This window comes from Leucoraja erinacea, chromosome 43, assembly GCF_028641065.1.
Source record: "Leucoraja erinacea ecotype New England chromosome 43, Leri_hhj_1, whole genome shotgun sequence".
NCBI lineage: Eukaryota > Metazoa > Chordata > Chondrichthyes > Rajiformes > Rajidae > Leucoraja > Leucoraja erinaceus.
The window spans coordinates 359,186-381,262 of record NC_073419.1 but is presented as its reverse complement, the minus strand read 5'-3'; the positions used below and the strand labels follow the sequence as shown (position 1 = coordinate 381,262).

At 49.5% G+C, this 22,077-nt stretch overlaps 1 protein-coding gene across 1 annotated transcript in view; it reads right to left on the bottom strand.

Annotated features, from left to right (window-relative positions):
* Nucleotides 1-608: 608 nt before the first annotated feature.
* Nucleotides 609-22,077, bottom strand: part of klhl18 (kelch-like family member 18) — a 41,123-nt gene continuing 19,654 nt past the window's right edge. The window contains exons 5-10 of the mRNA XM_055664704.1: nucleotides 20,039-20,199; nucleotides 18,024-18,160; nucleotides 13,328-13,550; nucleotides 12,327-12,431; nucleotides 9,144-9,255; nucleotides 609-4,557 (exon numbers count right to left, since the gene is read on the bottom strand). Coding sequence (XP_055520679.1) covers nucleotides 4,171-4,557; nucleotides 9,144-9,255; nucleotides 12,327-12,431; nucleotides 13,328-13,550; nucleotides 18,024-18,160; nucleotides 20,039-20,199 — 1,125 coding nt within the window. The 3' untranslated portion in view covers nucleotides 609-4,170. The remainder of the gene's footprint in view (nucleotides 4,558-9,143; nucleotides 9,256-12,326; nucleotides 12,432-13,327; nucleotides 13,551-18,023; nucleotides 18,161-20,038; nucleotides 20,200-22,077) is intronic.

Genomic DNA, 22,077 nt, shown 5'->3' with positions numbered 1-22,077 from the left:
TCACAGAGAGTGGTTACTAATTTAGCAGAACACTGCCTGACAATAGATATAGACAATAGGTGCAGGAGTAGGCCATTCGGCCCTACGAGCCAGCACCGTCATTCAATGTGATCATGGCTGATCATCCCCCAATCCTTCTCCCCATATCCCCTGACCGCTATTTTTAAGAGCCCTAACTAGCTTTCTCTTGAAAGCATCCAGAGAACCGGCCTCCACCGCCCTCTGAAAAGTTTATATACCCGACAAATCCATTCCCACAAAGGGTTTCGGCCCGAAACGCTGCCTATTTCCTTCGCTCCATAGATGCTGCCGCACCCGCTGAGTCTCTCCAGCAATTTTGTCTACCCACGTCTGAAAAACATTGCTATGCCCATTGAATCCTTCCAATACTGCCCCCTACTGTACAATCCACCAAACTCAGCAATTCGTTACCTCCACCGCAAATTGGAGGAGCAGCACCTCGTATTTCGCTTGGGTAGTTTACACCCCAGCGGTATGAACATTGACTTCTCCAATTTCAGGTAGTCCCTGCTTTCTCCCTCCTTCTCCTCCCCTTCCCAGCTCTCCCACAGCCCACTGTCTCCACCTCTTCCTTTCTTCTTCCCACCCCCCCCCCCCCACCCCCACATCAGTCTGAAGAAGGGTCTCGACCCGAAACGTCGCCTATTTCCTTTGCTCCATAGATACTGCCTCACCCGCTGAGTTTCTCCAGCATTTTTGTCTACCTTCGATTTTTCCAGCATCTGCAGTTCCTTCTTAAACAATTCATCTCTCTCTCTCTCTCTAGTCAATTGAACTCATGGAGCTCTGTGGAATTCTATGCCTCAAGAGGGTCGTGGAGGCAGGTTCTCTGGATGCTTTCAAGAGAGAGCTAGATAGGGCTCTTAAATATAGCAGAGTCAGGGGATATGGGGAGAAGGCAGGAACGGGGTACTGATTGGGGATGATCAGCCATGATCACATTGAATGGCGGTGCTGGCTCGAAGGGCTGAATGGCCTACTCCTGCACCTATTGTCTATTGCATCATAGTGTTATACTCTTCCACACTCCAGCAAATACCCGGCTCAAATGTCTACACAGCAAACTATACACAGGCCCTTCCGGAGAAGTGTCACAGCCACTGACTAATCCTAATCGGTAGGCACAAATGCTGGAGAAACTCAGCGGGTGAGGCAGCATCTATGGAGGTGAAGTCGCCTATTTCCTTCTCTCCATAGATGCTGCCTCACCAGGTGAGTTTCTCCAGCATTCTCGTCTACCTTTCAATTTTTCCAGCATCTGCAGTTCCTTCTTTAAAAAAATCAGTGATTCACTCTTGACATGACTCTAACAAGCACGGAAAGGAACCACGTTCATCATCATGATTGTTGCTGTAAACACCGACGGTCTCGTCAGAAGCTCCAAAGGACAAACAGCGGGTGAACTTGGAGAGAGCTGGGAGGAACGAAAGGATCGCAACTGGGGAAAACAAAATCAATAACGATGAGATGAAATGTGCAAATTATTTTTATCTGGGTCTGAGACAGCAGCAGAGTGCACTAAATCCAGGCCCACCACCCATTTCCCAGCAACTGGTGGTCCAGAGCCTCCTATAATCCGGACAAAATTCAGAGAGCGCACTTGAAATCGCCCCGCCCAGGCCGGGTAAGGTGAGGCTGATCTCGATCTCATCGGGAAGTCCGCGGCTGATCGAATTTGCCCCCCTCCCCGCGGCCGGGACTCAAGAACTCCCATAGCCGACTTTACGGGCCAGTTCGTCCCCAGCGGCCTAGGCCGAACATTCCGGTACCGTTGGACTCCTCTTGGAGGCCGTGACCTCTGCTGGTCCGGCAAATCGGATAATCCAAAGGTTCTGGAAGCAAGGGTGGCCGGAAAATCACAGCCTGTAACCATGGTCCTCGGAATGTATAATCGGATACTTGTACAAGTGACGAGCCAAACGCACGTCTTGGACAATCACCTGCCCACCAGCGAAGGAGCCCAGGACAGACAGATGATGGTTTGGGGGAACGGGAGGCCCTAATGTAGCAACTAGTTCTATATCACCCCCAGAGAGATTCTGATGCTGAAGGGGAAGCAACTCATCCGTAACAATGAAAAACAAACACAGAGTGCTGGAGTCTCTCAGCGGGTCAGGCTGCATCTCTGGAGAACATGACAATGACAATAGACAATAGACAATAGGTGCAGGAGTAGGCCATTCGGCCCTTCGAGCCAGCACCACCATTCAATGTGATCATGGCTGATCATCCCCAATCAGTACCCCGTTCCTGCCTTCTCCCCATATCCCCTGACTCCGCTATCTTTAAGAGCCCTATCTAGCTCTCTCTTGAAAGTATCCAGGGAACCGGCCTCCACCGCCCTCTGAGGCAGAGAATTCCACAGACTCACAACTCTCTGGGAGAAAAAGTGTTTCCTCGTCTCCGTTCTAAATGGCCTACTCCTTATTCTTAAAACTGTGGCCCCTGGTTCTGCATATGGATAGGTGACGTTTTAGGCCGCGACCCACTTCCCCAGTCCGAGATATTTGAATGTTTTTTTAAAAATTGTGATTTATCAGGGATGTCTTTTGTTAGTTTCAGAGATGCAGCCAAGAAACAGGCCCTTCATCCCACGCCGACCACCCGTACACACTAGTTCTATGCTATCCCATTTACATGGATAGGACAGGTTTGGAGGGTGATGGACCAAGCGCAGGCAAGTGGGACTAGGGTAGCTGGGATATTGTTGGCCGGTGTGGGCGAGTTGGGCCGAAGGGCCTGTTTCCACACTGTATCATTCTACGACTCCCTACAAACGAGGGGCAATTTACAGAGGCCGCACGTCTTTGGGATGTGTGGGGGGGGGGGGTGGGGGAACTGGAGCACCCGGAGAAAACCCACACAGTCATGGAGAGAATGTGCAAACTCCACACAGACAGCACCCAAGGTCAGGATTGAGCCCAGGTCTAGAGTTGCTGTGAGGCATCTGAAACATCAATTGCCTGAAGAATGGTTCTGTCCCGACCCATCACCCATCTTTTTTCTCCAGAGATGCAGCCTGACCCAGAGTTACTCTAGCATTTTGTGCCTACCCCCTTTAAACATCTGCAGACTGAACACTGATGACGAGCGTGTCCAAGTAACATGTTCTCCAAAGACGCTGCCTGACCTGCTGAATTACTCCAGCTCTTTGAGTCATTTTACTTGTAAACCAGCGTCTGCAGTTCCTTGTTCCGGTTAATACACAGCCCCATCTAGTTTGAGAAAACTCGTCCTGCTAGTTTTACCGTTCGTGTCCCCTCGCTACCACCTCCTCCGCAGCCAACAATGGACCAGTGTGGGCTCTTTAGTCATCGGTGCCGGCCGTGATTCTGTACATTTTCATACCTAGTTTCCCTCTCCCACGACTGTCAGTCTGAAGGAGGGTCCCGACCCGAAAACGTCACCGATTCCTTTTCTCCACAGATGCTGCCTGACCCGCTGAGTTACTCCAGCACTCGGTGAAACGTCACCTATCCATGTTCTCCACAGATGCTGCCTGACCCGCTGAGATACTCCAGCACTCGGTGAAACGTCACCTATCCATGTTCTCCACAGATGCTGCCTGTCCCGCTGAGTTACTCCAGCACTCTGTGAAACGTCACCTATCCATGTTCTCCACAGATGCTGCCTGACCTGCTGAGTTACTCCAGCACTCTGTGAAACGTCACCTATCCATGTTCTCCACAGATGCTGCCTGACCCGCTGAGTTACTCCAGCACTCGGTGAAACGTCACCTATCCATGTTCTCCACAGATGCTGCCTGACCCGCTGAGTTACTCCAGCACTCTGTGAAACGTCACCTATCCATGTTCTCCACAGATGCTGCCTGACCCGCTGAGTTACTCCAGCACTCTGTGTCCATCTAGTTTGAGGATTTTACAGATGCTCTGCCTTTGATTAACGAGTGAATTTTTGTTTTAATAATAAGTTAATATTTGGATATCTTTTTTAAAAAATCGAGATCTGTGGGGGATTTATTATGTGAGCTAAATGGATGGCTGCAGACTGAACACTGATGACCAGTAAGAACAAGAAACATTGACCAGTCTTTGTGGTGAGTTTGCCGTAACGGTGGAAGGACAGCCGCCAGCCCACGGATGTTGCGTTGATTTGACACAGCTACTGAGTCCGGGGGGACGGGGGAAATTATGCGCTGAGGAGGGGTATGCACCCCACGCCGACCCCTCCCTCGTGGCACACCATGGGGGCCATGAACGTCCAGCGGTTGGTCTCGGCGTCGTACATCTCCATGGAGTTGAGGTTGTACTGGCCGTCGTAGCCGCCGATGGCGTAGAGGCGGCCGCAGTTGGACACCAGGGAGACCCGGCTGCGGCGGGTGTTCATGGGCACCAGGGGGCACCACTGGTCCGAGGGGGAGCTGTACACCTCCACGATGCTGAGGAAGCCCGAGCCATCGTACCCGCCGCAGGCGTACATCTGGCTGCCCAGCGACGCGGCCCCGTGGCGGCAGCGCTTGTTCAGCATGTTGGCCGCCGCGTACCAGATGGCGGTGTGGTGGTTGTAGCATTCCACCTGCCTCGCACAAAGAGAGCACACAATGTGAAGGGCCAAGCATCACAACGAGAGCTGATGTTAATGAAATCAGGGGATCTTATTGAAACATACAAGGAATTCCAGAACAAGGGGTCACAGTTTAAGGATAAGGGGCAAATCTTTTAAGACCGAGATGAGAAAAACATTTTTCACACAGAGAGTCGTGATCTCTGGAACTCTCTGCCACAGAAGGTAGTTGAGGCCAGTTCATTGGCTATATTTAAGAGGGAGTTAGATGTGGCCCTTGTGGCTAAAGGGATCAGGGGGTATGGAGAGAAGGCAGGTACGGGATACTGAGTTGGATGATCAGCCATGATCATATTGAATGGCGGTGCAGGCTCGATGGGCCGAATGGCCTACTTCTGCACCTAATTTCTATGTTTCTATGTTTCTAAGGACATTCTTGCTATTGAGGGAGAGCAGCGGAGGTCCACCAGGTTAATTCCCGGAAAGGCAGATAAGACTTTGCCTTCCATCACAGTGAGGAGGAGATTCGCTGTGATGGATGTTTTTTGTAAATTGTGTTGTGTCTTGGTTCTTTTTCTTGTGTGCATGACTGCAGAAACCACATTTCGTTTGAACCTCAAGAGGTTCAAGTGATAACAAATAAATTGTAGTGTACTGTATTGAATGGCGGGACTGTCATATGCTGAGAGAATGGAGCTGCTGGGCTTGTATACTGTGGAATTTAGAGGGAGACAGATTATTTTCTAAATGGCGTCAAGTTGGGAAAAGGGGAAGTACAACGGGATATGGGGGGGTCCTTGTTTATCAGTCAATGAAAGTAAGCATGCAGGTACAGCAGGCAGTGAAGAAAGCGTTATGAATGTTGGACATCATAACAAGAGGAGTTGAATATAGGAGCAAAGAGGTCCTTCTGCAGCTGTACAGGGCCCTAGTACGACCTCACCTGGAGTATTGTGTGCAGTTTTGGTGTCCTAATTTGAGGAAGGACATTCTTGCTATTGAGGGAGTGCAGCGTAGGTTTACAAGGTTAATTCCCGGGATGGGGGGACTGTCATATGCTGAGAGAATGGAGCAGCTGGGCTTGTACACCCTGGGGTTTGGAAGGATGAAGGGAGATCCTATAGAAACATATAAGATTATTAAGGGTTTGGACACGCTAGAGGCAGGAAACATGTTCCCGATGTTGGGGGAGTCAAGAACCAGGGGCCACAGTTTAAGAATAAGGTGTGAGCCATTTAGAACGGAGACGAGGAAACACTTTTTCACACAGAGAGTGGTGAGTCTGTGGAATTCTCTGCTTCAGAGGGCGGTGGAGGCCGGTTCTCTGGATACTTTCAAGAGAGAGCTAGATAGGGCTCTTAAAGATAGGGGAGTCAGGGGATATGGGGAGAAGGCAGGAACGGGGTACTGGTTGGGGATGGTCAGCCATGATCACATTGAATAGTGTGCTGGCTCGAAGGGCCGAATGGCCTATTCCTGCACCTATTGTCTATTGACACCAAAGATAGGCTTGAAACAGGCTCTTCAGCCCACGCCAGCCATCCATCATCCCTCACACCAGTTCTACATTACCCCATGTCTCATCCACTCCCTACACACTAGGGGCAACTAACCTACAAGCCCACACGTCTTTGGGATGTGTACCATATAGCAGTACCACACTGAGACAGTATACAGTTTGGCGCCATTATCAAATCCCAGTTGCTGTAAGTGCAGGGTTTTCAGGCTGACCACGCTCTTACAACTGTGACTTGAAACTGCCGACTCTGTATCAAGTCTCAGAGGGCAGCACGGTGGTGGCGCAGCGGTAGAGTTGCTGCCTCACAGCGCCAGGGACTTGGAGTCCAATCCTGACTATGGGTCCTGTCTGCACAGAGTTTGTAAGTTCTCCCGGTGACATGCATTGAGTTTTCTCTGGGATCTCCAGTTTCCTCCCGCATTCCCAAGACGTACAGGTTTGTAAGCTAATTGGCTTGGTGTCATTGTAAATTGTCCCGAGTATGTACGATAGACAATAAGTGCAGGAGAAGGCCATTCGGCCCTTCGAGCCAGCACCGCCATTACAATGTGATCATGGCTGATCATCCCGAATCAGTACCCCGTTCCTGCCTTCTCCCCCATATCCCCTATCTTTAAGAGCCCTATCTAGCTCTCTCTTGAAAGTATCCAGAGAACCGGCCTCCACCGCCCTCTTGAGGCAGAGAATTCCACAGACTCACCACTCTCTGTGAGAAAAAGTGTTTCCTCGTCTCCGTTCTAAATGGCTTACTCCTTATTCTTAAACTGTGGCCCCTGGTTCTGGACTCCCCCAACATCGGGAACGTGTTTCCTGCCTCTAGTGTGTCCAAGCCCTTACCAATCTTATGTTTCAATAAGATGCCCTCTCATTCTTCTAAACTCCAGAGTGTACAAGCCCAGCCGCTCCATTCTCTCAGCATATGACAGTCCCGCCATCCCGGGAATTAACCTTGTAAACCTACGCTGCACTCCCTCAATAGCAAGAATGTCCCTCCTCAAATTAGGGGACCAGAACTGTACACAATACTCCAGGTGTGGTATCACTAGGGCTCTGTACAACTGCAGAAGGACCTCTTTGCTCCTATATTCGATTCCTCTTGTTGTAAAGGCTAACATGCCATTCGCTTTCTTCACTGCCTGCTGTACCTGCATGCTTACTTTAGTGTGCCGGGTTTGCTGGTCGGCGAGGATTCAGTGGGCTGAAGGGCCTGTTTCCGCGATGTACCTGTATCTATGAACTAATCTGCTGTTATACACTTGCACTGTATCTGGGATGCTGATCCAAGACGTATCTAAGTGCTTGTGGATAGAGAGATACTGGACTGTACGCCACAATGGTATCTCGGTACGCCACAATGATTTTCAAGGTATCTCGGGCGGTCAGTGACAGATAAAGACAGCACCCCATTGACCAAAGGATCAAGACCGAAAACCATGGTCAGAGGCTGAGGTGACAATATGTTCAAATCCAAAAAAGCAACATTTGGAGTTCATGGATTTTGCCCGGAGGTCATAGGCGGTCATAGGGAGAACGTGCAAACTCCCCAAAAGACAGCACACCAAGCCAGATTTGCACCTAGGTCTACTAAGGTCCGTGACACAGCTCTACCAGCTGTGCCTGACCGAAACATCGGGGGGGGGTTTCAGAGTTTTGCCTTGCTGCTGAGGATGAGCAATATGTTCAAATCGGAACAGCCTATCCTTCATTTGGAGTTCATGGATTGACAACTTTCTGCAGACCACGACTGGTCTGGCAGAGGGTGCAGAGAAGATTTACGAGGATGTTGCCAGGTCTTGAGGCTGTTACAGGGAGAGGCTGGGCAGGCGAGGTGATCTTATAGAGAGGTATATGAAAACATGAGGGGAATAAAGAGGGTGAATGGGAGGTCTTGTTTCCCAGGGTCGGGGAATCCAGTAGCAGAGGATATAGGTTTCAGGCAAGAGGGAAAAGATTTAATAGGAACTCGAGAGGCAACTTTATTTTTACTGAAGGTGATGGGTGTATGGAACGAGCTGCCGGAGGAGGTTGTTGAGGGCAGGTAGTACCTATCGTAATGTTTAAGCAGCATTATACTGCATCTGCCATGCATCTGCCCACTCAGGTTGAGTGAGTGGGCAGATCCAGTATAATATAGATAAATGTGAGGTTATCCACTTTGACGGCAAAAACAAGGGGGCAGATTATTATCTCAATGGGGTTAGGTTAGTGGGAGGTACAGCGAGACCTGGGTGTCCTTGTACACCGGTCACTGAAAGTTGGCGTGCAGGTACAGCAGGCAGTGAAGAAAGCTAATGGAATGTTGGCCTTCATAACAAGTGGATTTCAGTATAGGAGTAAAGCTTCTTCTGCAGTTGTATAGGGCTCTGGTGAGACCACATCTGGAGTATTGTGTACAGTTTTGGTCTCCTAATTTGAGGAAGGACATCCTTGTGATTGAGGCAGTGCAGCGTAGGTTCACGAGATTGATCCCAGGGATGGCGGTACTGTCTTACTGAGGAAAGATTGAAAAGACTAGGCTTGTATTCACTGGAGTTTAGAAGGATGGGGGGGGAGGGGGGGATCTTATAGAAACATATAAAATTATAAAAGGACTGGTCAAGCTAGATGCAGGAAAAATGTTCCCAATGTGGGGCGAGTGCAGAACCAGGGGCCACAGTCTTAGAATAAAGGGGAGGTCATTTAAGACTGACTAAGAGTTGTGAATTTGTGGAATTCCCTGCCACAGAGGGCAGTGGAGGCCAAATCATTGGATGGATTTAAGAGAGAGTTAGATAGAGCTCTAGGGGCTAGTGGAATCTAGGGATATGGGGAGAAGGCAGGCACGGGTTATTGATTGGGGATGATCAGCCAATGATGACAATGAATGGCGGTGCTGGCTCGAAGGGCCGAAGGGCCTCCTCCTGCACCTATTTTCTAAGTTTCTGTATTTAGACAGGTACATGGAAAGGACAGGATTAGAGGGATATGGGCCAAAGCAGGCAGGCGGGACTAGTGTAGATGGGACATGTTGGGCCAAAGGGCATGTTTCCACGCTGCATGAATCGATGACTCTGTCACTTATGGGTTTATGAAAACATACCGTGTTAAATATCTGCAGCCCGTCGTGCCCTCCAGAAACATAGATCCTCCCCTCAAAGACGGTGACTCCTGCTGCACTACGACAAGCACTCATTGGAGTCACGTTTACCCATCTGTTGGGAACAAGAACAAAGGTCCATCACCCTCTTCTTATTTTCATAAGGTCATGTGATGGCAGCAGAATTAAGCCATTCAGCCCATCGAGACTACTCTGCCATTCAATCATGGCTGATCTACCTCTCCCTTCTAACCCCATTCTACTGCCTTCTCCCTGACACCCGCACTAATCAAGAATTTTGCTGTTCATCTTAAATGTCGTTTAACACCAGTACAATTAATTTTGTCCCCTTCAACTTTCAAAGCCTTGAAAATGTGCCTCCTAGACCAAACTTTTAATCACTCCATCTCATCTCTCCTTAGTTGAGGAGTTTGTTTTCCCATGGCACTGTTTGAAGTGGCTATTATTCCTAAGCAAAAGGTTGATTTTAATGATGTGAAAAATGGGTGGCTGCCACCAACTTGTCCAACAGGATAAAAACAGGCCCTTCGGCCCACCGAGTCCATGCTGGCCATCAATCGCCCATTCACACTAGTTCCATGCTATCCCACCTTCTCAAGGGGCAACTGGCAGAGGCTAATTACTGCACAAACCTGCATGCCGTTGGGATGTGGGAGGAAACTGGGCAGCTGGAAGAAACCCACGTGGTCATAGGAAGAACGTGCAGACTCCACACAAGCAGCACCCTAGGTCAGGATTAAAAACCTAGGCCTCTGGCGCTGCGAGGCAGCTGCAGCACCCAGCCGCACCACTGTGCAGCCCACCAGCGACTCTTTTATGGCGATGGATTCAAGGCCAAGGGAAAAGACATGAATACAAGGCCTAGCTGGACCTTGTATACTTTACTGAGGAACTACTGAGGGCGGCACAGCGGTAGAGTAGCAGCTTTACAGCGCCAAAGACCCGGGTTCCACCATGACTACGGGTGCTGACTGTTCGGAGTGTGTACGTTCTCCGTGACCGCGTGGGTTTTCTCCAGGTGCTCCGGTTTCCTCACACACTCCAAAGACGTGCAGGTTTGCAGGTTAATTGGCTTGAGTAAAATCGTAACTTGTCCCACTGTAGGATAGTGCTAGTGTACAGGGTGATCGCTGGTTGGTGCGGACTCAGTGGGTCAAAGGGCATGTTTCCGCTGCGTATCTCGAAAGTCTAAAAAGTAAAGTCTGCTGGTTTATTGGAGATGCCAACTAATGTTTATTATTATTAATGTTTAATGTTTTATGTGACGTTCCTAACTGTCACTGTATGTCATGTTGTCACTTGCCGGTGGAGCACCAACGAAAATTCCTTGTATGTCAATACTTGGCCAATAAAGTTATTCATTCATTCATTCATAAGAGATGTTATAACTGCGTTAAGAAGCACAATTAGACTACCACATATCTCAACACATAGAACTAAGGCAGGACCTTGTAGAAACAAGGAACTGCAGATGTTGGTTAATACACAAAAGCAAAGATCCTATAGTGGAGCAAGATAGGCCACTCCTGCTAAATGCAATGGGCTGACGTTTAGTATGCAACGGAGCGGAACAAGGGCCTTTTTTCCATCCATTTCCGTAACCCTACCCGACCCGACCCGCAGTGTAATCAGCGTTGCGGGGGCAAAGTTTGTGTTAATAAATTATAATTCTGAAAATGAAGAGAAGATTTTTCCTAAATAACCTTTATTTTTACGAGGATGTTTCCATAACCGGCTTCCATCTCTGCACTAGTATCCTACGGGATCTTTGGTGCGGAGACGGAAGCCGGTTACGGAAATGGGGCCAAAAATGACCCATGAATCTGCCCGTGACCGTACTACGTCTTTTTCGTCGAGTGCACTACCTTGCTCACTGTAGGATCTTTGCACAAAAGGACAGGAAGTGATGGAATAACTCGGGAGGTCAGGTCAGGCAGACGTTTCCAAATGTCGCCTATCAATTTTCTCCAGAGATGCTGCCTAACCTATTGCGTTACTCCAGCACTTTGTCCTTTTGTGTGTTAACCAACATCTGCAGCCCTCGGGCTCCTCCTCCTCCCCCTTTTCCTTCCTTCTCCCCCCCACCCCCCATCAGTCTGAAGAAGGGTTTCGGCCCGAAACGTCGCCTATTTCCTTCGCTGCATAGATGCTGCTGCACCCGCTGAGTTTCTCCAGCAATTTTGTGTACCTTCGATCTTCCAGCATCTGCAGTTCCTTCTTGAACACTTTGTCTACTCCACTGCGATATCTCCTCAAGGTATGCCTACTTTGAAGAAGTTCTCCTCCTCTCTCCGGGAGAGTTTCACAACCCCCTCTCTAACTTCAAACCCTCTGTGATTGCTGTCTCCTCCCATCCCCCTGCCCTCGGGCTCCTCCTCCTCCCCCTTTTCCTTCCTTCTCCCCTCCCACCCCCCATCAGTCTGAAGAAGGGTTTCGGCCCGAAACGTCGCCTATTTTCTTTGCTCCATAGATGCTGCTGCACCCGCTGAGTTTCTCCAGTAATTTTGTGTACCTTCTGCAGTTCATTGTTTCTACATATACGGGAACATTTTCCACACAGAGGGTGCTGAGTATATCGAATGAGCTGCCCGAGGAGGTTGTTGGGGCAGGTACCATAACTGCATTTAAAAGACATTTGGATAGGAAAGGTTTCGAGGGATATAGATCAAACATGGGTAGGTGGGACGTGTAGATAGGGAGACACAGCGGTAGAATTTCTGCCTTACAGCACCAGAGACCCGGGTTTGATCCTGACCATGGGTGGCTGTACGGAGTTTGTACGTTCTCCCTGTGACCACCCACAATCCAAAAACGTGCAGGTTTTCTGGCTTTAGTAAAATTGTTAATCGCCCCTAGCGTGTAGGATAGTGCTAGTGTACGGGGTAATTGCTGGTCGCACGGACCCTGTCGTCCGAAGGGCCTGTTTCTATCCTGTATCTCTAAAGTCTAAAGATGGGACATGTTGGTCGGCATGGACAAGCTGGGCTGAAGGATCTGTATGCCATTTATTTTATCAACATGATAAAATAACTCCACTCCACTCAGACAGTAGTACCTTAGTGAACATAAGAGCATTTTCATTATTGCTTAGTCCACCATAGGACCCCATTTATCTCCTTTGGTTAACCCACGGGGCAAGAATAGTTGATTAGTAAACTGTCTTACTTGTCAGATTCCGGGGTGTAGCACTCCACGGAATTGAGGGAGGCAATGCCGTCGTAGCCACCACAGACGTAGATGTGCCCGTCCATCACGGCTGTCCCCATCGCACTGGAACCAAGAGCAGCAGCAGACTGAGAAACCACAATGTAATAACTCAGCGGAACATGCAGCATCTATGTCGCGATCTCCGATAGGAAAGTGCCAATTCGGGCACTCCAAGCCGCGGAGTGTGTTTGACCATCCCGGCGTCAGAGTTTGGATCATCCCAATAGACAATAGACAATAGGTGCAGGAGTAGGCCATTCGGCCCTTCGAGCCAGCACCACCATTCAATGTGGTCATGGCTGATCATCCCCAATCAGTACCCCGTTCCTGCCTTCTCCCCATATCCCCTGACTCTGCTATTTTTGCGGAGTCAGGGGACTGTCATATGCTGAAAGAATGGAGCAGCTGGGCTTGTACACTCTGGAGTTTAGAAGGATGAGAGGAGATCTCATTGAAACATATAAGATTGTTATGGGCTTGGACACGCTAGAGGCAGGAAACATGTTCCCGATGTTGGGGGAGTCGAGAACCAGGGGCCACAGTTTAAGAATAAGGAGTAAGCCATTTAGAACGGTGATGAGGAAACACTTTTTCTCACAGAGAGTTGTGAGTCTGTGGAATTCTCTGCCTCAGAGGGTGGTGGAGGCGGGTTCTCTGGATGCTTTCAAGAGAGAGCTAGATAGGGCTCTTAAAAATAGTGGAGTCAGGGTATATGGAGAGAAGGCAGGAACGGGGTACTGATTTGGGGATGATCAGCCATGATCACATTGAATGGCGGTGCTGGCTCGAAGGGCCGAATGGCCTACTCCTGCACCTATTGTCTATTGTAGTCTTTCTGTTGACTGGATTGCATGCGACAAAAAGCTTTTCACTGTACACGTAACAATAAACTAAACAGGGGATCGACTTTGAGAGTGGCTGCTTTAGGATGCTGTGAGGTTCAGTGCGGCGGTTCCTACCTGCGCTTACTGTTCATGCTGGCCACTTTGGTCCAAGTGTCCGCCTCGGGATTGTAGACTTCCACCGTGCTCAACCGCGACTGCCCGTCAAAGCCGCCTATTGCGTACAAGAGGCCGTTGACCATGGCCACGCCAACGCGGCTCCGAGACGTCACCATCTCCTGACAACGCTCCCAGTGGTTGGCGATCGGGTCGAACACCTCCGCCACGTTCAAGGAGTCGCCTGTAACGTCAAACGGGCGGGGCAGCAGCAGTCAGAGGTGCGGCACGGGCAATCTGTAGTACAAACCCCCCCCCCCCCCAACCCCGACCCCCACCCACACTTCTTCCAGTCTGGAGAACGGTCCCCTGCCCCACCGAGACGATCACCTGCCCCTTTTCTCCAGAGGCGCTGCCTGACCCGCTGAGTAAGTCCAGCGCTTTGTGGCCATCTATAGTTTGTATAGGGGCCACACAGTTTAAGAATGAGGAGTAAGCCATTTAGAACGGAGACGAGGAAACACATTTTCTCACAGAGAGTGGTGAGTCTGTGGAACTCTCTGCCTCAGCAGGCAGTGAAGAAAGCGAATGGCATGTTGGCCTTTATAACAAGAAGAATCGAATATAGGAGAAAAGAGGTCCTTCTGCAGTTGTACAGAGCCCTAGTGAGACCACACCTGGAGTATTGTGTACAGTTTTGGACCCCTAATTTGAGGAAGGACATTCTTGCTATTGAAGGAGTGCAGCGTAGGTTTACAAGGTTAATTCCCGGGATGGCGGGACTGTCATATGCTGAGAGAATGGAGCAGCTGGGCTTGTACACTCTGGAGTTTAGAAGGATGAGAAGGGATCTCATTGAAACATATAAGATTGTTAAGGATTTGGACACACTAGAGGCAGGAAACATATTCCCGATGTTGGGGGAGTCCAGAACCAGGGGCCATAGTTTAACAATAAGGAGTAAGCCATTTAGAACACTTTTTCTCACAGAGGGTGGTGAGTCTGTGGAATTCTCTGCTTCAGTGGGTGGTGGAGGCAGGTTCTCTAGATGCTTTCAAGAGAGAGCTAGATAGGGCTCTTAAAAAGAGCGGAGTCAGGGGATATGGGGAGAAGGCAGGAACGGGGTACTGATTTGGGGATGATCAGCCATGGTCACATTGAATGGCGGTGCTGGCTCGAAGGGCCGAATGGCCTACTCCTGCACCTATTGTCTATTGTCTATTGACCTGAAACTCCACCCATTCCTTCTCTCCAGAGATGCTACCTCACCCGCTGAGTTACTCCAGCATTTTGTGTCCACCTTTGATTTTACCAGCATCTGCAGTTCTTTCTTACCACATGTACCCCAGAGAAAACGATCCAAGTCTGCCCAACCTCTCCCTGTAGCCGAAACCCTCTCATCCAAGCTGCTGCTGGTAAACCTTCCCTGTACCCTCTCCGAAAGCGTGCACATCTTTCCTGTGATGGGGCGACCAGAACTGCATGCAGTGCGCCAAATGTAGCCTGGCTAAAGTCCGTTAGACACAAAAAGCTGGAGTAACGCAGCGGGAAAAAGGGGGAGGGAAGCGTCTCTGGAGGGAAGGAATGGGTCGAGACCCTTCTTCAGACTGGTCACCTGGAATGGGTGACATTTCAGGTCAAAGGCCAGTTTATTGTCACATGTACCAATTAAGGTACAGTGAAACTCGATTTACCAATCTGAAGAAGGGTCTCGACCCGAAACGTCACCCATTCCTTCTCCCCAGAGATGCTGCCTGTCCCGCTGAGTTACTCCAGCATTTTGTGTTTTTTATCTTCGGTTTAAACCAGCATCTGCAGTTCCTTCCTGCACATAAAGTCCTATAGGGTTGACTTCCTGACTCTTTCACTCAATGCCCCTAGCAATGAGGGCGAGCTTTCTTTACCACTCTATCTAGTGCTGCCACCTTGAGCAGCAATAAGGTAATGCACGTGAAGGTTAATGGTTGGCATGGCAACAAGTACAGGCAGCAAAGACAGAATTATACAGCCTCTCCCCATTGGGGACCCGCCAACACTACAACATCCATCCGCTTCTCTCAGCAGTCAGTAGCGTTTAAAGATGTGTTCAAGAAGGAACTGCAGATGCTGGAAGATCGAAGGCACACAAAAATGCTGGAGAAACTCAGCGGGTGCAGCAGCATCTATGGAGCGAAGGAAATAGGCGACGTTTCGGGTCGAAACCCTTCTTCAGACTGATGGGGGGGGTGGGGGGGGGGGGGGGGGGGGGGAGAAGGAAGGAAAAGGAGGAGGAGGAGCCCGAGGGCGGGCGGATAGGAGGGTGGGAGGAGACAGCTAGAGGGTTAAGGAAGGGGAGGAGACAGCAAGGGCTAGCAAAATTGGGAGAATTCAACGTTCATGCCATCCGGACGCAAGCAACCCAGGCGGAATATGAGGTGCTGTTCCTCCAATTTCCGGTGTTGCTCACTCTGGCAATGGAGGAGACCCAGGACAGAGAGGTCGGATTGGGAATGGGAGGGGGAGTTGAAGTGCTGAGCCACCGGGAGTTCAGGTAGGTTATTGCGGAATGAGCGGAGGCGCTCGGCGAAACGATCGCCCAACCTCCGCTTAGTCTCACCGATGTAGATCAGCTGGCATCTAGAGCAGCGGATGCAGTAGATGAGGTTGGAGGAGATACAGGTGAACCTTTGTCGCACCTGGAACGACTGCTTGGGTCTTTGAATGGAGTCGAGGGGGGAGGTGAAGGGACAGGTGTTGCATTTCTTGCGGTTGCAACGGAAAGTGCCCAGGGAGGGGGTGGTACGGGAGGGAAGGGAAGAATTGACAAGGGAGTTGCGGAGGGAGCGGTCTTTGCGGAAGGCAGACATAGGGGGAGATGGGAAGATGTGGCGAGTGGTGGGGTCTCGTTGGAGGTGGCGGAAATGGCGGGGGATTATGTGTTGTATTTGCCGGCTTGTGGGGTGAAAGGTGAGGACTAGGGGGACTCTGCCCTTGTTGCGAGTGCGGGGATGGGGAGAGAGAGCAGTGTTGCGGGGTATGGATGGGACCCTGGTGCGAGCCTCATCTATGGTGGCGGAGGGGAATCCCCGTTCCCTGAAAAACGAGGACATTTCCGATGCCCTGGTGTGGAACGTCTCATCCTGGGAACAGATGCGGCGTAGGCGGAGGAATTGGGAGTAGGGGATGGAGTCTTTAGAGGGGGCAGGGTGGGAAGACGTGTAGTCCAGATAGCCATTAGAAAGCTGTGGAGGTCAAGTCAATGGATAGCTTTAAAGCTCCTGTCCCGCGATGCGAATTTACCCAAGAGCTCTCCCGAGTTTTAAAAAAATCACTGGTGGTAAGTACGTAGAATGTACCTAGCGGGTACGTCGGAGCCCGTGGATGTCTCGTAGCGGCTCGTAATGCAAACGGCAGGTACTCGGGAAACGCGGAAACTCGTGACGTTTTTTTCAACAGCGTTAAAAATGTCCAAGAGTAAAAAAATACTGGTGATGAAGCACCACGAGTTTGAATTTTTATTTTTTTAATTGGGGAAAGCTCTTGGGTAAACTCGCATCGTGGGACAGGGGTTTAGGGCAGAGATGGATAGATTCTTGATTTGTGCGGGTGTCAGGGGTTTATGGGGAGAAGGCAGGAGAATGGGGTTAGGGGGGATAGACTTGATGGGCTGAATGGCCTAATTCTGCTCCTATCACTTATCACCGAGAGGCTAATACGGTTATATCAATGAACAGGGATATCAATGTGGTCTACCTCAGTAATTCCGATTTAACTGCTGCCCTTTTAAGATGCATTTGCCCATCTTCCTGATACACCCATGATGTCAATGATTCAGTACAAGAGTAATGTTTGAGAAAGAACTGCAGATGCTGGAAAAATCGAAGGGAGACAAAAATGCTGGAGAAACTCAGCGGGTGAGGCAGCATTGATGGAGCGAAGGAAATGGCACAAGAGTAAGAGACTACGAGGGTAACATGTTTTTGTAATTTGTGTCGGAAGGAACTGCAGATGCTGGTTTAAACCGAAGACAGACACAAAGAGCCGGAGTAACTCAGCGGGACCTCCCACATCCCAATGGCGTGCGGTTTTGAAGGCAATTGCCCCTTGCGTAGGGAGTGGATGTGAAAGTGGAATAACCGAGAACTAGTGTGAAATGCATCTCTAAATTAAACCAAAGCACAGAAAAGGGGACTTTGGTCCAACTAGTCCACGCCAAGCAAGTTGGTATACAGGTCTAGTCTTATTTACCCCCATTTACCACATAGCCCTCTGAACCCTTCCTATCCATATATCTATCCAAATGTCTTTGAAAAGTTCATGTCATAGGAGCAGAATTAGGCCATTCGGCCCATCACGTCCATCCCACCATTCATTCATGGCTGATCTATTTCTCCCTCTCAACCCCCATTCTCCTGCCATCTCCCCATAACCCCTGACACCCGCACTAATCAAGAACCTGCCAATCTCCTCTTTAAAAATACCCACCGTCTGTGGCAATGAATTCCACAGATTCGCCACCCTCTGACTAATGAAATTCCTCATCTCCTTTCTAAAGGTTTATTCTGAGGCTGTGCCCTCTGGGTCTACTCTCCTACTAGCGGAAACTAGCCTCGGCCTTTCACTATTCAATGTAAAAGCCGTGATTGTATCCGGTTGTGCAGATGAATGAAACGGGAAAGTGAGAAGCACAAGAGGAGGAGGAGGAGGACTCCAGAGCAGACTTTGAACCAACACAAACCAGCAGAGTTGAGACCTCCCACGGCGTAGATCAAACCAGCGATGGAAGTGCAACACCGAGGCCGTGTTTTGAAGGACGGCAGGTGCGGTCTGCGCTCCGGCATTAGGTGGTAGTCCTTGGCCTCGTCAACAAGATCCCTGCAAAACAACGAGTCAGCCCTGAGTCCAGAGTCAGATCCATCACCCAACGCTATCTAGATCAAGAAATCACGGATAGGACAGGTTTGGAGGGATGCGGGCCAAACGCGGGCAAGGTGGGAACAGTGTAGCTGGGACATGTGGCTGGTATTTGAGGAAGGACATTCTTGCTATTGAGGGAGTGCAGCGTAGGTTTACAAGGTTAATTCCCGGGATGGCGGGGCTGTCATATGCTGAGAGAATGGAGCAGCTGGGCTTGTACACTCTGGAGTTTAGAAAGATGAGAGGGGATCTCATTGAAACATATAAGATTGGTGAGGGCTTGGACACGCTAGAGGCAGGAAACATGTTCCTGATGTTGGACGAGTCCAGAACCAGGGGCCACAGTTTAAGAATAAGGAATAAGCCATTTAGAATGGAGACAAGGAAACACTTTTTGTCACAGAGTGGTGAATCTGTGGAATTCTCTCCCAGAGGGCGGTGGAGGCAGGTTCTCTGGATGCTTTCAAGAGAGAGCAGGATAGGGCTCTTAAAAATAGTGAAGTCAGGGGATATGGGGAGAAGGCAGGAACGGGGTACTGATTGTGGATGATCAGCCATGATCACATTGAATGGTGGTGCTGGCTCAAAGGGCCGAATGGCCTACTCCTGCACCTATTGTCTATTGTATGGGGAAGTTGGGCCGAAGGGCCTGTTTCCACGTTGTGTGGCTATGACTTTATAATTTGCCTGGAGAGGCAAGACTTTCAAAACATCGCAAGGAATGCAATGCGTAGCAAAAAGCTGCAGATGCTTGTTTCAATCTAATGTAGACACAAAATGCTGAAATAACTCAGCGGGACAGGCAGCATCTCTGGAGAGAAGTAATGGGTGACGTTTCAGGTTGAGCCTTCTTCAGAGACGCTGCCTGCCCTGCTGTGTTACTTCGGCATTTTGTGTTTACCTTCGCAAGGAATTCAATTAGGAACAAGAACTACTTGTCATGCAGAGCACCTGCCAGCAGTTGTCACTGTTGGACAATTACAGGGTCTCCTTTCGTTTACAGATACAGCGTGGAAACAGGCCCTTCGGCCCACTGAGTCCGCGCCGACCAGCGATCCCCGCACACTAACACTATCCTACACACACTAGGGACAATTTAGTTATACCAAGCCGATTAACCTACAAACGCGCGTCTTTGGAATGTGGGAGGAGACCGGACATCTGGAGAAAACCCATACATTCACGGGGAGAACGTACAAACTCCGTACAGACAGCACCCGTCGTCAGGATCGAACCAGAGTCTCTGGCGTTGCAAGACTGCTACTCTACTGCTGTGCCGCCCACACTTGTTCTTGAACATTGTCAGGGAAAAATCGGTACATAATTACAATCTCTAGTGCAAATCCCTCAAGTACAATAGGTAGAGCAAAGGGGAAGATACAGAGCGCAGAATATAGTTCTCAGCATTGTAGCGCACCAGTTCCACAGACAAAGTCCAATGTCCGCAATGGGGTAGAGGTGAATGGGACAGCACCCTAGCTTATGGAAGGGCCGTTCAGAAGGGGAAGAAGCTGTTCTTGAGTCTGGTGGTACGCACTTTCAAGATTCGGAATCTTTTGCCTGACAGGAGTAGGGAGGAGAAGGAAGTACTGGGCTTTACCAAATGTCAGACAGCATCTCTGGAGAATATGGATAGGTGACGTTTCGGGTCAGGGGTGCTTCCAGAAGCAGCGTGCAGTGCAGATGGAGTCACTGGTTTGCGAGTATGGTCTGTGTGATGGACTTGGATAAAACCACAATTTCTTGCTGTCTTGGGCAGAGCTGTTCACAAACCAAGCTGTGGTGCACCCCGGCAGTATGCTTCCTCTGGTGCATCTGTAGAAGTTGTCAGCTCACCTGCACTTGTGACAGCACCGGACGAGGTCATCCTGCTGGACTCTGTCGGTGAGGAACTGCGGTCGGCAGAGGGGGAGGCGTACTTTGCTGAGCAGCTGAGGCAGGCAGCTCTCCCGATCTTCACGATTAAACCGTACCCAAGCAAGGACAGCTTCGAACATCTGCAGGGGAGAAGGAACAGCAAACCTTAGAGAGCAGAGAGAATACTGTTCCAACCCAGCTCATCTTTCCCCATATTCACAGAGCTGCCACGTTTTGTCAGAGTATTTCAGTATTCTAGTACCTGAAAAATCAGTATTTTTACGCGGTGCCATTTTGCTGAATTTCTTTTTTTAATTATGTGCGGTCATACCCATGTAAGAGTGCAAGAATGCATAACTTGTTTAGTGTGCATTTGTAATACAGTTATTGTGTATTATGTCATAGCTGATTTCTTGCATCTCTCTCTCTGTGTTGGCTGCAGCCATCGTCTGCTTCAGTAAGGGAAGTTGGTCGGTGATTGGTCGCAACGTCCCTCGGAGACTGTGTCTGATTGGCCGCCGGGTGACCAGCGCATTATGTGATTGGACACAATGTCCTTGGAGTTTAAATTCCATTTGGAATATTTTGGAGGACCAAGAACCAAAAATAACAGAAAATAGGTGCAGGAGTAGGCCATTCGGCCCCTCGAGCCAGCTACCCCTGTTCAATACTCTGGAATTTAGAAGGATGAAAGGAGATCTTATTGAAACATTTACGATTATTAAGGGATTGGACACGCTAGAGGCAGGAAACAAATTCCCAATGTTGGGGGAGTCCAGAACCAGGGGCCACAGTTTAAGAATAAGGGGTAAGCAATTTAGAAAGGAGAAGAGGAAACACATTTTCTCACAGAGAGTTGTGAGTCTGTGGAATTCTCTGCCTCAGGACGCCGGTTCTCTGGATACTTTCAAGAGAGAGCTAGATAGGGCTCTTAAAGATAGTGGAGTCAGGGGATATGGGGAGAAGGCAGGAACGGGGTCAGGAGGAGAAAAATGGCTGCCGTTGCTGTGTGAGGGTTTGTAAGAAGCTCTAGTCTGCTGGCTCAACTATTTGTCTACTGATGGCGTTCTGAGATACCTTTTCACTCTAACTCTCCTGATGTCAATGAACAACTTTTGGTGAATCTAAAAAGCAAGGTAAAACAACTTTAGTACTAAAAATAAGGACTTTAGAACTACCTTTTACCTTCTACTATTTCATTGAGTGGAAAAGACTACTGGCCTTACAATGGGCGAGCCAATTGCCCTCCAAAGTATCTTGGATAACATGCAGCAAATGCAGCTCAACATGATATTACACATGGACAATAAAATTGATCCAATTGGAGCAAGCCTGACTAACATTGAAGGCTCACTTCAAACGCTTGGAGAGCAAGTAACGGAGCTTGAGCAAAGAGTTAGCTCCAACGAGGATGATATAATAGACCTGGTTGGACGTGTAACATCACTTGAAAAAGATAACGCTGCCCTGAAAATTTGGGCAGATGACGCTGAGAACAGAAGCAGACGTTCCAATTTACGTTTCGTCGGCATCCCCGAGAGGGTCGAGTCCAAAGATATCACCGGATTCATGGGCCGTCTGATACCGCAGCTTCTCGGTGAAGCGAATTTCCCCACTCCTCTAGTGATTGAGCGCTGTCACCGTACCGGTCGCAAGGATAACTCAAGAGCCAAGGGTCCGAGGCCGATCCTGGTGAAGTTCCACTATTTCCAGGATAAGCTGAGGATAATGAAGCTCTCCCGGGAGAAAAATGTGCCCCTTGAGTACAACGGAGCTTGGGTTCATATCTACCCGGACTTCAGCGCTGGTCTTGTCCAGAGAGGCCGGGAGTATGATGCGGCTAAGAAGAAGCTACGCGACCGTGACATCAAATACACATTGATCTTTCCCTGCACACTGAGAGTTGTCCACGCTGGCAAGACACAGTTCTTTCGCACTCCTGATGAAGTTGAGACATTTCTTGGTGAGCTCTCCTCCATTAACTCCTCCATGGACTCTGATATAACAGCCTAATGTTG